Here is a 14250-nt window from a genome sequence, read left to right as displayed (position 1 = left end):
AGGAAGGGGCTGAGCAGCACAGCCCGGCTACACGGCGAGCTGTCCATCAACGCGTGCTAGAACAGCCGGACCAGACAGGCCCGCAAAAGGGGCGCAGAAGAGAGCAAGCAACTTCTTCTGCATCTACTCACTTGTTTGGGAACTAAATTAAAATAATGTTTTTTATTGAATTAAACCCCCCCCCCATCTCCCATGCATAAATGAACAGAGATAAGAGCACCAGGGATTAGTGAGGGTTGTGCGTGTCCCTGAAAACAAGGGCTCCCAGAAGGGGAAACTCTTGATTCATGTCATCCCGTGCAAACTAGCAAGCAGCACGGGCAATCTGCGGTCTCTTCGCTCCCCCGGCTTTGCATAGCTCTGTGGTTCACCCGCCCTACGCATTCCAAGGGCTAAGCCACGTCCCCACCCACTCCGCCAGCTGGCCTCTTGCGCCTCCCGGCGCCGCCGCCTTCCCACCCCTCGTCCCTCCTCTTCTGCCATAAGCCTCCCCAAAGTCCGGGCATGCAAAAGTGCAAGCGCACCGGTCCCCGCGGGAATTGCTCCCCCGCTGCTGCCGCTCCAAGCCCGCCCCCAACTGGTGCGCGAAGCTCAATGCAGAAGCTGCGCTTGCCCTGCCTGTGCGGAGTTCCCCACCTACTGAGCAAAGGGGAGCGCACCGCGCTTGCCCAGTCCCCCGCTTCCACAGCAAGACGAGCGGCTTAGCGGACCATTAAAGAAGGCAGGTAGCTGACTCTACGGACCAATGAAAACGAACCCGGCGGAAGGAGGCGTGACGCTGCCAACCCACCAGTCTCAGCCTTCCTTCCTTCCTCCGGGGTCTCGGGAGGAATCTCAGCCAATGATGAAAGGCTGGAGGCGTTTCCGCCCAATAGGAAAGCGCCGAGGGGGTTGGCTCGGCGAGCCGCGTGCAGGAAGTGCGCTGCGGTGAAGCAGCAGTAGCAGCAGCTTCGGGAGCGGCATGGCGGCGGGGATGAAGAGAAAGCAGCAGAGGCAGCGCGGAGCTTCCGCTTCGGGCTCAACGGCGGGGGGCGCAGCGCGCAAGAAGCGCAAGGTCAGTGGGGAGTGCGGTAAGTGGGGGGAAGGGGGAGGGGAGAGCGGCCGAGCCCCCCACCCGGGGCGCCGCGTGGCTGAATTACTTGGCGACCCGCTCTCCCCTTTCGGCCGTCGGGCTCGTTTAAGGGGTCCCCCTCCACTGCCCTAAGCAAGTTATTCTTACGGGGGCAGAGACCGAGGGTGAGGAGGGTGGTGGGGGTAGCGCCACGTGCTTGTTTCCGAAACAGTAAGGAATAGGGTGGGACGAGCACCAGCAACTGCAGTGAGCCTTAGCAAGTTTACTCGCGGGGAAGTTCACTGGTTTCAGTCGAGCATGCTGCTCTTTTCGCTAGCGGCCTTAAGCGGTACTCGAGGGTGCCTCGCAGGCTTAAATTACTTGTTAAATGAGCAGTAGGGGTTACGATCCTGTCGTTTGAGAACTTGCCACTGGCTTTGTACTTCATATCCGTACTTTGCTAGTTATGAGAATCCAGAGAGAGAATTTTGCATGTAGAATGGGTTTTGGTTGCACAATTAGTCAGTTCTCCAGCTACTTGTCATTGGCCATCTTTACTATTTAAAACTCCTGTTCCTCAATACTGTATAGCAATGCAATAGCAATAGACTTGCAATTGTTTTCTGAAATGATTGTTTTGCTTCCTAGCTCCCTGCTGCCGATGAGAAAGCGTGGCAGAAAGCTGGCTCTAAGTTGAATGAGGAGATTTCCAGTGATTCTGAACCAGACACGTAAGGATATGCATTGGTCTCCCTCTGTAGCTTAGAAGGAAAGATGCATGATCTTGAATAAAAATGCATGTTCTCAGAAAAATGAATTCAGAGAACCAGACTTGGTATGAATCCCCTCCCTAAGGGGGGTAAGATAATAAGAGAGTTGGGTGAGGAAATTATGTTCTCCTTGCTGCAAAGCAGCCTGTTATGTTCTTGCATAGGTCTAGACATTTGTGTAATACCTTGCAGTGCAGCTCGCAGGGATCCCTGGAACACAACCCTTTCTTGACCCTTAGGGGACACTGTGGGAGAACTGAAGTCTCCTCTGAGATTGTGAGAATGTTATTTCTAGCTAATGGATGATTGCAAGAGAGAAAGCCTTATGGGTTGTATCTTTCCCACCTGTAGCCCAGCAAGAAAAAAGAACAATGAAGCAGCAGATGAAATCGAGGAGACAGCACAAGAAAAGAAACTAAGATTAGCAAAGTTATATCTGGAGCAGCTTCGACAGCAAGGTGAGATGTTGGATATGTTGTGATATAACATGACTGCAAACTCTGTGAAGTATTATAAAATATCAACCAAGGTGGTTTTTAAAAGTAAGAGAATCTGGAGTGAAGGGTGAAAGCTCCTATGAGAAGCTCATGGTCTTTTTTTAAAAAAAATATTGATGTAGAGGAAATGATTGCAGAAATGTACTGAGGCATAGCTTAGGTTGCTGACATATCTCAACTCTTTGACTTTTAGAATCTGCTTAAGAGAAGCAATTTTTTAAAAAAGTGTGTTGGGAAGGCAGATTGGTTTGGGGTACTTGTTCTCCTCAAAGTGTCTGGAATGGCCTGTGTTTGGGGTCGATTCCTGTGGTTATGCAAACAAACAACTCTGATTCTCTTTGCCACAGCCGCTTTATCTGATAAGTCAGCTTTTGCCAGGGAACTGGTACACCCAGCAATTTCAAGTGGCAGCCATGCATTTGTGGGATATGTACAAATTGACCCCTAGTACCTTGACAAATGGCTGTTCTAGGACAGTATTCTTCAAATCTTGGGTTGCTGGACTGAACTCCTGTCATCCCCAACTAGTTTAGTCAATGGCTGGCGATGGTAGGAGTTGTGGGTTGCATTCAGGCAGCACTTTATTACATTTTCCCAACGTTTCTTTGCTTCCTAATTGCTGTGTGTTACGTGATCTGGAAATCTAACAGAATGTAGTAGAAGTTTCATGCTGATTTCCATGCTAATTGCTTCCAGAAAAAAATAGTTTGTGTTGTAATTTACCCACTGTTTGTCACGCTTCACACTATTTGATGAAATTTAGCATGGTTTTCCAGCCACGGCAATTCTTTCCCATAGTTTTCATGGGTGAATCAGGGAGGAACAAACACACACACATGTACATCAAGACATTCACATGTTCAATGACATTCACTCTTTGAAGCCTTGGATCTTATGCCCTGTTTGTATGTGTTTCCCTGAGCAGAAGAGGAAAAAGCTGAAGAAGAGGCCTTTGAGAAGGACCTGGTTGCTGGCCGGCTAAAGGAAGATGTGGTGAGTAGGATACTGTACTTGGTAAAAAGGTGCTGGGCTTCAGAAGGGCAGAAGAGAGCCAGATTTTCTCACCTAATGAATAAGCTTTAATGGGGTATTTTCATTAAAGAGTAAAAGAAAATTCCTTTCATGTTGTAGCTGCTGACTGTGGGCTTGGCCATTTCAACAGGCCCTCTTCCACATGATAGCAAGAAGCTGGTTGGTAAGGAGGAAAATCAGCAGTCCATCTCTGCCTACCCACACTTGCCTTTCAAACAGCAAGTGGAAATAAACAGCAAGGGCTGTTGTTATTGGTTTACACATGCAGTTTCCCACCCCTATCTTAAAGCATATTTGTAACTACAGTCCTCTAATATTTATTTCCATACTCATGAGAGCTGGAAACATAAGATTTTTAAAAAATAAAAGATAAGACAGTTTTGTTAATTCTGAGCAGTGTTGCTTGCACATTGTTAAAACTACTTGGTTTTGGGAAGGGGGAGAGAGGATTCTGTTCTATCCAATTTTATTTTACTTTTCTCCCATAGCTCGAACAGAAAGGAAAACTGCAGCGACAAATTGCCAAAATCGTAAGTAGATACAGCATCCCTTGAGCCTTTTTGCTGCATGATTTCAGAGCAGCTATAGCTCTGTTATTGGAAGGAGAGGTGGCGTATTAATTTACCGGATTACACATGACACTCTTTCTTCTACTACTTGAGATTTCTTGGAGATTTAGTCATCGGCTTTTAAATGAAAATTGTTCTCTTCTCCTTGGCCGTTGTAATGTTCATGGAATAGTTCTGCCAGAAACTGTGCAGTTTCCAATTTCTGATCGTTTCAAGTTAGTTTTCAAAGACGTTGGTTATTTTGGTGGTTCAGTGCTCCAGTTTTACATAACAAATCTGGCTTAGTATTAAATAAGAGCATTTAGTGCTACTATTCTGTTTATCTAATATGGAAATAGGAGACATAAAGTGCCTCAGTTTGCAGAGTCAATGGAATGGAATGTTTCCTTTGCGTACTGCAAAGCAGTTAAAGTTTTATCTCTGGGCATGAAATTATTTGTGCTGCAGCCTCACATATTGCTCTTACTGGTACTCTTTGAACAGTTGCAGCCTCCAGACGCATCTGAAATCAGAGTACTGCGAGGTCACCAGCTCCCCATCACCTGTTTGGTCATCACACCCGATGATAAATACATCTTCTCTGCAGCCAAAGACTGTTCAATCATCAAATGTGAGTCTTATTCTATACAAAATGACATAGTGTTAAGACTGAGTGTTGAGTTGAACTTAGCAGTATACAACCCTGTGCTGTTGTTTTAAATTTCACCATCTCCTCCCTGTGTGATCTTTGCTAATTTCTCTTTAACTACTGTTAGAAGGCACCTTATTTCAAAAGGAAATCTGCCACGTTTTTGCTGCCTCAACCATGGATTCTACTGCAGTAACTCAACTCCTTGAAAATGACTGTGTGGTATCAGCCTTCTTGTCCAACTCATTTTAGCCCTTGTTGTATCCTAGGGGATGTGGAGAGTGGGAAGAAGGTGCATGTGATCCGCAGAGGAAAGAAGGGGACAAAGGACAGTCACGTTGGCCACACAGCACACATCCTCTCCATGGCTATTTCATCAGATGGCAAATACCTGGTAAGAGAAACTGACACTTTCCCCCCAAGAGACAGAGGACTATTTGAGTTCTCAATCTTTGCAGCTCAGATTTCGCTTTGAAGAGGGAAAGCCAGGCGACCCCTCCTCCAGTTGTCCTTATTGCTCCTCTTAATCCGCTTGGGTGGGCTTTTGGCTAGCATGATGTCCCTTTGGCTGGTGGTTGCTAATCAAATTCTTGTGTTATTGGTCATGCCAGCAAGTGGGTGCACATGTGGTGCTCAGGCATTCCTGTATTGTATATCTGTCCTTTCACAGGAATGGATAAAGTTAGGTACTTCTGTTGTCAGCTGCTAATAGGGTGGTAAAAGCCTGCCTTATACCAAGCCAGACCCTTGATCCATCCAGCTCAGGAATATCTACACTGATGGGCAGTGTCGCTCTGGGCTTTTGGCTGGAAGTCTTTCCCAGCTCTATTTGGAGATCCCAGGGACTGAACTCAGGACCTTTTGCATGCAGAGCACTTAACACCAAGTGGAGAAGCTATTGGCTTGGATTTTAGTGTGTCCTGGGCCTCTCTAGAAGCTTGATCTAAAAAGCCAAGTGGAGTAAAGGGGAGGGAGCCAACCCAGCAGCCAGCATGAATTGTCGTCGACTGAGTGGTTGTCTTACTACTGCTGATACCAGTAAACGTGGACAATGTTGCTGAAGGGTTGTGGGTACTGATAAGCATCTTGCCTTGCCTTTGCTCTCTTAGGCAACAGGAGATAGGAACAAACTTATTTTGATCTGGGAAGCTGCAACCTGCAGCCACCTGTATAAATTCACAGGTCACCGTGACGCCGTATCGGTAAGTAAGTTCATTGCCTTGGTTGTAGTGATGCTGTAGCTTAGGCAGGCACAGGATTTGGGTGTGGGCTTTTCTGGATTTCTTTTTTAAAATGTGAGCTATGTTCAGCTATATCTTATAGGAAAGGTGGGGAAAAATATTTTAAATTCAAAGAAATTACTGTTAGATATAGATAAACGCGGGTGGCGCTGTGGGTTAAACCACAGAGCCTAGGACTTACCGATCAGAAGGTCGGCGGTTCGAATCCCTGTGACGGGGTGAGCTTCCGTTGCTCTGTCCCTGCTCCTGCCAACCTAGCAGTTTGAAAGCACGTCAAAGTGCAAGTAGATTAATAGGTACCACAGGTGGCCACATGACCCGGAAGCTGTCTGTGGACAAACGCTGGCTCCCTCGGCCAATAAAGCAAGATGAGTGCTGTAACCCCAGAGTCGGCCACTTTACCTTTACCTTTATAGATAAATGCAAAAATGTGCCTTTTAAAAGGAATTTGGGACTTTTTGCCTCAGGGCATGTTGCAAAATAGGTGGTGTCCTACATTGTGTAGCAGAAAATATATCTCAGCCCTCCTTTATTTTTTGGGTCAAGTGCCATGTCACTTGAGTTTAAGCTCTTGTCCCCACCTGTAGTTTGTGCCGGTTGCTTGTTCCATAGCTTTGAAATCTGCTCTGGAGAGGAGGCAAATTAGGTCTGGCAGTGAGATTCAACTCTGCCATGATTGTGAACACCAATCAAATCCCTGCCTATTTTCATTTTTTTATGTTTTTATGTATTTTAGATATATATATATATATATATATATATATATGCTTTCGTAGATTTTCACGGGTACAGGAATGCAGGTTTTGGTGTCTTCGGGTGTCTTCCCGTGTAAGAGTTGGGGTGTCTAGGCGACGTTTCGACGAGGTCTCACTCGTCATCTTCAGGCTGGTGCTTTCGGCTTCTTGTTACTGGAACAGAGCAGGATCTCAGTGTTTGAGTTCCTATAAATACTGTTGAGGGGGTGTGGTGTATAGCCTCCAACGTTCTGGGCAGAGAGGAAGTTCCCAGGTTAGTGTGCCTTTTCTTCTTTTGTTCCTTAATTACTTGAGGGATATCTTGAGTGATTTCTTGAGTGATATTCTAAGTACCACTTAGGTGGGTCATTAAGTGTGGATTAGTTGCTAAAGCTTTCGTGTCTTGACCTCTTGAGCTTGTGAAGAGTTTTTCTGAGAAGATGGCTGTACTGCACCCAGTTGTGCTCTGGCTTGGCTTCGTGTATAGGGGCGAGCTGTGGTTTTGTGCCCTGTGCCAGCCAGATCTGTGTAGGGATTGCAGGGGGGTGCAGCATCCGGAGGTGCCACTATGGTTTGGCTACTGGATGGTGTCTGTAATTTATCTGTGGAGAGGGTCTGGGTTTGGGTCTGGTGTGGTTGATTGGTGATGGCGTTCTGTGTGCCTCTGGTTCTGGTGTCGGTTTTTGTGGGGAGGGCTAATTTCCAGATGTCTGGCAGGCGGGACGTGTCGTCACGCTTGTTCATGTTGTGAGGGTGTTTCTCTATCTCGATGGCTTCCATGATTATTCTCTTGTGGTGATGTTCCATGTTAAAGAGCAATTTGGAATCTGCAAAATTAATTTCGTGTCCTGTTTCTTTCATGTGTTGGAAAAGAGAGGAAGTTTTTTCTTCTTTTTTGACGGCATTCTTGTGTTCTGCGATACGTGCATTTATTCGTCTGTTTGTTTGTCCAATGTACGTGGCTGGGCAGACTTTGCAGGGTATTTCATAGACCCCTTGGTTTTCCAACTGGATTTTATCTTTGGGGTTTCTGAGGATATTGGCTTTTTTTTGGTTGGTGCAAAAGGCTGTTTTGATATTGTGTTTATGGAGGATTTTGCTAATTTTATCTGTAGTGCCCTTGATATAAGGAAGGAGGGCCATGCCATTGTTTTCTTCTGTGTCTTGGTTTTTGGGGGGTGTTTCTTTTTGGATTAGCTTCGTAACCCTGTTTTGTTGGTATCCATTGGCGATTAACACATTTGAGAGATTCTGTAACTCAGTTGTCAAGTGGTCTTTGTCAGCCAGGCGTTTGGTTCTGGAGATGAGAGTCTTGGCTACGGAGTTTATTTGTGCAGGGTGGTGGTGTGATTGTGCATGTAAGTAGCGGTTGGTGTGTGTTTTTTTCCGGTAGATAGTGTGTCCTAGGGAGCCATCAGGTTTTTTGTAGATTAGGACGTCAAGGAAGGGAAGTTGGTTGTTGGCTTCTATTTCCATAGTGAATTGTATTTTGGGGTGTAGGCTGTTGAGATGTGTGAGGAAGCTATCTAGTTTTTCTTTCCCGTGTGGCCAAATTACAAAGGTGTCGTCAACATATCTGAGCCAAAGTTTGGGTTTGTGTTCTGACTTGTCTAAAGCATTGGTTTCAAAGTGTTCCATGTACAAATTTGCGATGACCGGTGAGAGGGGTGATCCCATAGGTGCTCCTTCTATCTGTTTGTATCTTTGTCCATTGTGGATGAAGTACGTGTTGGTTAGGCAGTGGTTGGTCAGGTCCAGGATGTATTCGGGGGGATTGTATTTGTTTTGAATGGCTGTCAAGGCTTCATTAATGGGCACTTGTGTGAAGAGAGATACAACATCGAAGCTCACAAGTAGGTCATCGGGATGTAGGTTTTGCTTCTTTATTGTTTCTATGAACTGGAAGGAGTTAGTAACGTGTGAAGCGATGGATTCTGCATAGGGCTGAAGTTGCTTAGCGAGAAATTTAGCGAGATTTTGTAGAGGTGAGCCTATGGAGCTGACTATTGGTCTGAGTGGTGTTCCTTCTTTGTGTATCTTGGGGAGACCGTAGAGTTTGGGGCATCTGGATGATTTTTCTCTGGGGATGATTCTTAGCTGGATTTCTTCACTGATAGGAGAGGCTTTTATTTTGGATTTGGTGGTTTTTTCCAGATAGGTGGTGGGATCTGTTTTTATAGGTTGGTAGGTAGGGTCTTGGAGTAGATTTGATAGTTTTGCTTGGTAGTCCGATGTGTTCATCACAACAGTGGCATTACCTTTGTCTGCTGGGAGAATGATTATGTTGTTGTCTTTCCTCAGGTTGGTGAGTGCTTTCTGTTCTTCTTTGTGTAAATTGCTTCTGGGTGGTTTGCTGGAGCAGAGGATGTTGGTGACTTCAAGTCTGATTTTATTGGCTTCATCTGGGTTGATTTTGGTTAGGCTAGCTTCGACTCCGCATATGATGTTTTCCGTGGGGATGCGTCTCGGGGCGACTGCAAAGTTGAAACCTTTGGAGAGTACTTTGGTTTCAGTTGAGGTGAGGATCCTGCCTGATATGTTATGTACTGTTTGTTTCATGGGTTGTTGTGGAGGGTGGCTGGGCTTCTGGCGTTTCTCTAGTTTGTGGAGTTTGTTGGTGTGTCTGTCTGTCTTATGTGAGGTCTCAGTTTCAGCTCTCCAGACGGCTAGTTGTTTGCATTTGTCCCAGAGTGCAGGGTGGATTTTGTTACAGAGTTTGAGGTGAAGAGTGAGCAGATCTTTGTTGGTTTGGTTTAGTAGGTATCTTTTCTTATGTATTTCGTTTCTGATTAGGGATAGTTCAGTTCGTTTCAGGATCCTTTCGGTAGCTGGGGTTTTAGAGTGGAATTTAAGTTGGAAGCATGTGGGAATTAAGTTGTTGTCTCGGCAGTTGCGTAGGAACAAGAGATCACATAAGATGGTGGCTCTTCGGATTTCTAGTTTCTCGTAGGTTCTTGTCAGCTGGAAGGTATATATTTCTTTTGCAATGACTTTGACTAGACCAGATAAATAAAATAAAAATCCCCACCAATCTTGCCTCCTCTTTCGCACCACTGTCCCCCTTCTCCTTACTCTCTCTGTTCTCCAAATGCAGGGCCTGTCTTTCCGGAAGGGGACTCACCAGCTGTACAGCGCTTCGCATGATCGTTCAGTCAAAGTGTGGAACGTGGCTGAAAATGCTTACGTGGAAACTCTGTAAGGAGCTTGCCTTTCCCCCCTTCTTCTTAGTGTGCTTATGGGGTTACAGAAATAAATGCACACTCCACAGCTCAATCTCATCTGCTTTGCTATTCCCACACCTGCTTTCCTCTCAGGTTTGGTCATCAAGACATGATCACAGGGCTGGACAGCTTGAGTCGGGAGTGCTGTGTGACGTCAGGAGGGAGGGACGGCACTGTCAGAATCTGGAAGATCCCTGAGGAAGCCCAGCTGGTGTTTTATGGGCACCAGTAAGTACTTACATAGAAATGGGGGGGGGGAGACAGGTTGGTGGGCTACATGCAGCATGTCACACATCCAGCAAGGCACCCTGTGATTTTGCTGTAAGCTGAGTCAGACTATCGGTCAGTGTCGACACTAGCTGAAAGCAGTTCTCCTGGATTTCAGATGAGATACTTAGCCCAACCCTTCCTAGAGATGCTAGGCATTGAGTGTGGGACCTTCTGCATGCAAAGCAGCTATTCTAACACTGAGCTATAGTCCTTCCCCAGTGCCTAATGTATATAAAAATAGGACAGGAACGCTAAAGGCTGGAAAACCGTGTTGTATGCACTGGTTCCTTCACAGTGGTTATGGGCCTAAATACAGGACTATTTAAAAGGGGGGCTGTGAAGGCGAAGGTTTTAAATATGGACATTGTTTGAGGCACCCAACATACATGAAACTGCTAATGCAGGGGAAGATACCAGAGATTCTTTCCTGCATCAAAACAAGCATCCCCACCCCCTTCTTGACAGTGACCCCACTCCTGTAGAAATGGCAGTTCATTGGTCTCTATCAGTGCAGACCTTTAAGTGGGTCCTCAAAACAGATCTGTGTGCTGTGGCATTCTCATGCTAAGGCTTTTAATTGGGCTGTTGAATCTGCAACGCTGTTTTACACTTTCATTTTTTTAAGAAACAGGACCTGTGGGTTAATGGTTGTTGTTCCTTGCTGGTATTCATTCATTCATTCATTATGTGTAAAGGATGGCTGTGGACACACATCTTGGGAGGGCTTTGTCCTAAAAGGTGTTTTTATAAATACTGCAGCCTGCCATCTTAAAAAGAATAATGGCTTCCTGTTTTGAATTAGGGGCTCCATTGACTGTATTCAGCTGATCAATGAGGAGCATATGGTGTCTGGTGCAGACGATGGGTGAGTACTTCCTCAAGCCTTAACATTGCTGAATTAGCACTTTCACCCCATAGCCTCTTCTTGCACATATGTCATATAATTGTTTGCTATTTCCTGAAGGTCAGTATGCCTCTGGGGTCTCTCAAAAAAGAAACCACTAACCACAGTGAAGAAAGCCCACAGACTCCATGGCACAGAGGGCCTGGAACAACCATACTGGATCTCTTCGGTTGCCGCTTTGCTGAACAGTGACCTTGTAGCCACAGGTACTTCATACTTCGGTCTCATTTGCACATTACTGTAAACCGTAGTTAAGCTTCACTGTGCTTTAAAGGTGAAGGTGCAGTATGCTGGTGCGCAATGTTAAAATGGAAGGCGCTTTGTTTCTGCCTCGCTCTTGCTGTGTTTATGGGAGCTAAGCCATGGTTTGGTCTGCAGTTACATCGGAACCCAGGCTGGTGGAGAAGGAGGAAATTGCCTGCAAATTTTATTCCATGAATCACCATGCTGTGCATCCATCTTTAAACCAAGATATCCTTTAAAGCAGATATCTTCAATTGTTTCAGATGGAGGCCACTTTTAACCCAAACATTGGGGCACCAATTTCTTAATCTTTTACCATATACTTGTATGGTGTTGGGGCTCCTGTTGTGACCCACATTGCTTCAGGCAGAGACGCACTAGTTGGTCGCCACCCACCAGTTGAAGACTGGTGGTTTAAAGTGATGTTTGAACCCAGCATCTGAAACCCTTGCCTTGCTTTTCCTATTGTGCTGTAGATAAAAGAAGGGAGGTGATTTTTTTTTAAGACCTGCTATAGTAAAAGCTAGCTGTGTATTTTAGGCTACATTTCGGTGCTTAGAAGCAGGGCTTACTGAACTCAGTGGGATTCAGTGCTGAGTAGATTTTTGGTTGCACTTGTACACTCTGCTCAATGGGAAGCCTGCCTATATTTGGAACATTGAATAAAGCCATACAGTGGTACCTCTGGTTGCGAACGGGATCCGTTCTGGAGTCCCGTTCGCAACATGAGCAGAACGCAACCCACAGCTGCGTGTGTGCACAGGTCGCGATTCGCTGCGCCTGTGAATGCCTGTGACGTCATTTTGCATGCCTGCACATGCGCAGTGCACAGTGCTTCCGGGTCGCCGCAGGATGCAACCTGAAAAAACATATGAAGCAAACGCAACACGAGGTATGACTGTATTCTGCTTTAGTCAAAGCCTGCCTAACAGGTGGTGTTATTATTTATTCTTCTTCTTCAGAAGAACTACATGTTAATAAACCTCCCTCATCTTCTGATGGCTGCAATGCGAGTGTCCTAAAGACAATAAATAATCTGTTTGGGGTTTTTTGGTGTTGGGGCGAGCTTTTTATTTACACATATAGGTGAGCTGCTTCGCAAGTTTCTCTTCTGGGTTCCATTTAGCAAGGATGCCAATATCCTGGCTTGTGATATTGAAAGACATGGCCGGGTGTGTGGGGAAAACTTCATTGTAGTCCCTGAATGTGACAACAAACCCTTACACGCTTTTGTTCTTGGCAGGTTCGCACAGTGCCAGTGTGAAGTTGTGGAAGTGTGGAGAGGGATTCCGGAGGCTGGAGCCACTCTTTGAGATTCCCCTGGTGAGGAAATTGGGGGCATGGAGGAGGATGGTGTTCTTTTCATCAGTAGCGTTCCATTGTAAATCACAGCACACAGTGTTGTTGATAGGCTGAAAGTGAACCAGGGGACTTCTTTGCACAGAGCTCACCTTGACCGTGAATTCTGATCATGGTCCCAGCCTTTCTCTTAGCTCCTCCCCTTGCAATATTGAGATAACTATTCTAATGCCCCTGGCCCTGTTGCTGCAGGGATGATGGAGATCATGTGTATTAAACACTTTGAAGGCTGTAAGTTAATAAATTAATAAATGCTTATTAATTGGGGGCAGTTGAGTGGTAGATAAACTAACCATTGTATTCAGTGGTATATCCTGCTGAGTAGTCATGTGAGCTTACTTTGATATAGAAAACCCACCCACTTTAAGTTTCCAGCAGCTCCAAACTGCACTATGTATAGCAGAATGACCTCTTTAAAGTTTCCAAAACAGTATTCCCTTTCTTCTGATAGTGTTCTGGCACAGAGGCTTCAGAAGGAGAGCTGCTAGCTCAGAACTTATAAGAGTTAAGGAATCCTTTGAAGCAGTTGCCATGTTTGCTACTGTACGGAAAACTTGTAGGTTGGCCATAAGGAATAGTAAAATACTGGCTTAAACTACAGAAAGGGGGCAAGAAGGTTGGGACATCCTGGAAATCATGAGTGAAAAATAAAATAAAATGGCAGTAGGACTGTGATATAATGATCAAGACACTATGCCAGCTTGGAATATACAGAGCACTTTCAAAACATCTCAGACTTTCCATAATTCTGGTGTGCTGGTGGCTCATTTGCACCCTTTGGATGGAGGTGAAATGGAAACTGTCTGCATATCAAAGGGAGGCTTCTGGACCAATCATAACTTTGTTATATCAGTAAATAAGATTTGTGTAGCCTCGAATCTGAAGTTTATATCTCTGGGTGTGTTTCTCTCTCAGGTTGGCTTTGTTAATAGCTTGAAGTTCTCGAATTCTGGAAACTTCCTAGTTGCTGGAATTGGACAAGAACACAGGTATCCCGTACTCCATTCCTGTTTTATTACAATGTGTGCATGATTCTGAATTGTATTCTCCATCTTTAAAATAGATGTAAATAGCTTTAAACTGTCACAGTGTGTCCGCACTACAAACTTATCTTGAGTTCTCAGTTTCAAGATGAGATTGGAACTGCCTTGCAGAATTCTTAAATTTCTCATGGAGTTTGGTAGTACTCCTGAAAATTTAACGGTCATAACGTTTTAGCACTTCTGTGCCCTTAAAGAGATTTGTTCCATTTTCCATGAAAAAATATGCCCTGCTTAGCACTCTCATGGGAGAAGTCTCTTAGTGTCTTTGCATTTCTTAGTGTTTTAGAGTAAACTTTAGTTAAATCTAAGTTCCTCTCTTTTTAAGGCCAGGAGTGAGAAATATATGCCTCTGTCTTTTTCTTTTACTGATGATGGCTTCTTGCACCATATAGGGGTTGTGGTATGTTTACTTGATTGTTTAAATTCAGATATACTTTATCACAGCACCTAAAAGGAGTGTATTAGTAGCAGATAAATTTATTTCACCTGGGTTTTATTGCAGATTGGGTCGCTGGTGGAGGATCAAAGAGGCCAAGAACAGCATCTGCATTATTCCGCTCAAGAAGACTATAGCAGGAAACTCACAGATACCTGATGAAGGCTCCTAATATTCTATAACCTGTTTATTAAAGCCATATTTTGTGTTTGTAAAATGGTAATGGTCATCTTTTAATTATAGTTTCGCTAT

The 14250-nt window shown here is 45.0% G+C and overlaps 1 protein-coding gene across 2 annotated transcripts; it reads left to right on the top strand.

Moving 5' to 3' along the window:
* Nucleotides 1-792: 792 nt before the first annotated feature.
* RRP9 (ribosomal RNA processing 9, U3 small nucleolar RNA binding protein) lies at nucleotides 793-14215 on the top strand. 2 transcript variants are annotated; one of them, XM_083488728.1, is made up of 15 exons: nucleotides 793-1054; nucleotides 1700-1782; nucleotides 2173-2279; nucleotides 3244-3311; nucleotides 3839-3880; nucleotides 4403-4529; nucleotides 4817-4941; nucleotides 5657-5749; nucleotides 9617-9717; nucleotides 9837-9971; nucleotides 10816-10878; nucleotides 10978-11123; nucleotides 12404-12483; nucleotides 13435-13508; nucleotides 14065-14215. In XM_083488728.1, the coding sequence occupies exons 1-15, from the start codon at nucleotides 962-964 to the stop codon at nucleotides 14168-14170; spliced, it is 1443 nt and encodes a 480-aa protein (XP_083344854.1). In that variant the 5' UTR covers nucleotides 793-961; the 3' UTR covers nucleotides 14171-14215. The 2 variants fall into 2 exon arrangements, 1 of the variants encoding a protein (XP_083344854.1); XR_014522333.1 differs by having other exon boundaries at nucleotides 887-1054; nucleotides 10983-11123.
* Nucleotides 14216-14250: the final 35 nt, after the last annotated feature.

The sequence above is a fragment of the Podarcis liolepis genome, assembly GCF_965112155.1.
Source record: "Podarcis liolepis genome assembly, chromosome: 2".
Taxonomy (NCBI): domain Eukaryota; kingdom Metazoa; phylum Chordata; class Lepidosauria; order Squamata; family Lacertidae; genus Podarcis; species Podarcis liolepis.
The sequence above is the reverse complement of the archived record's forward strand: the minus strand, read 5'-3'. Positions and strand labels throughout refer to the sequence as shown.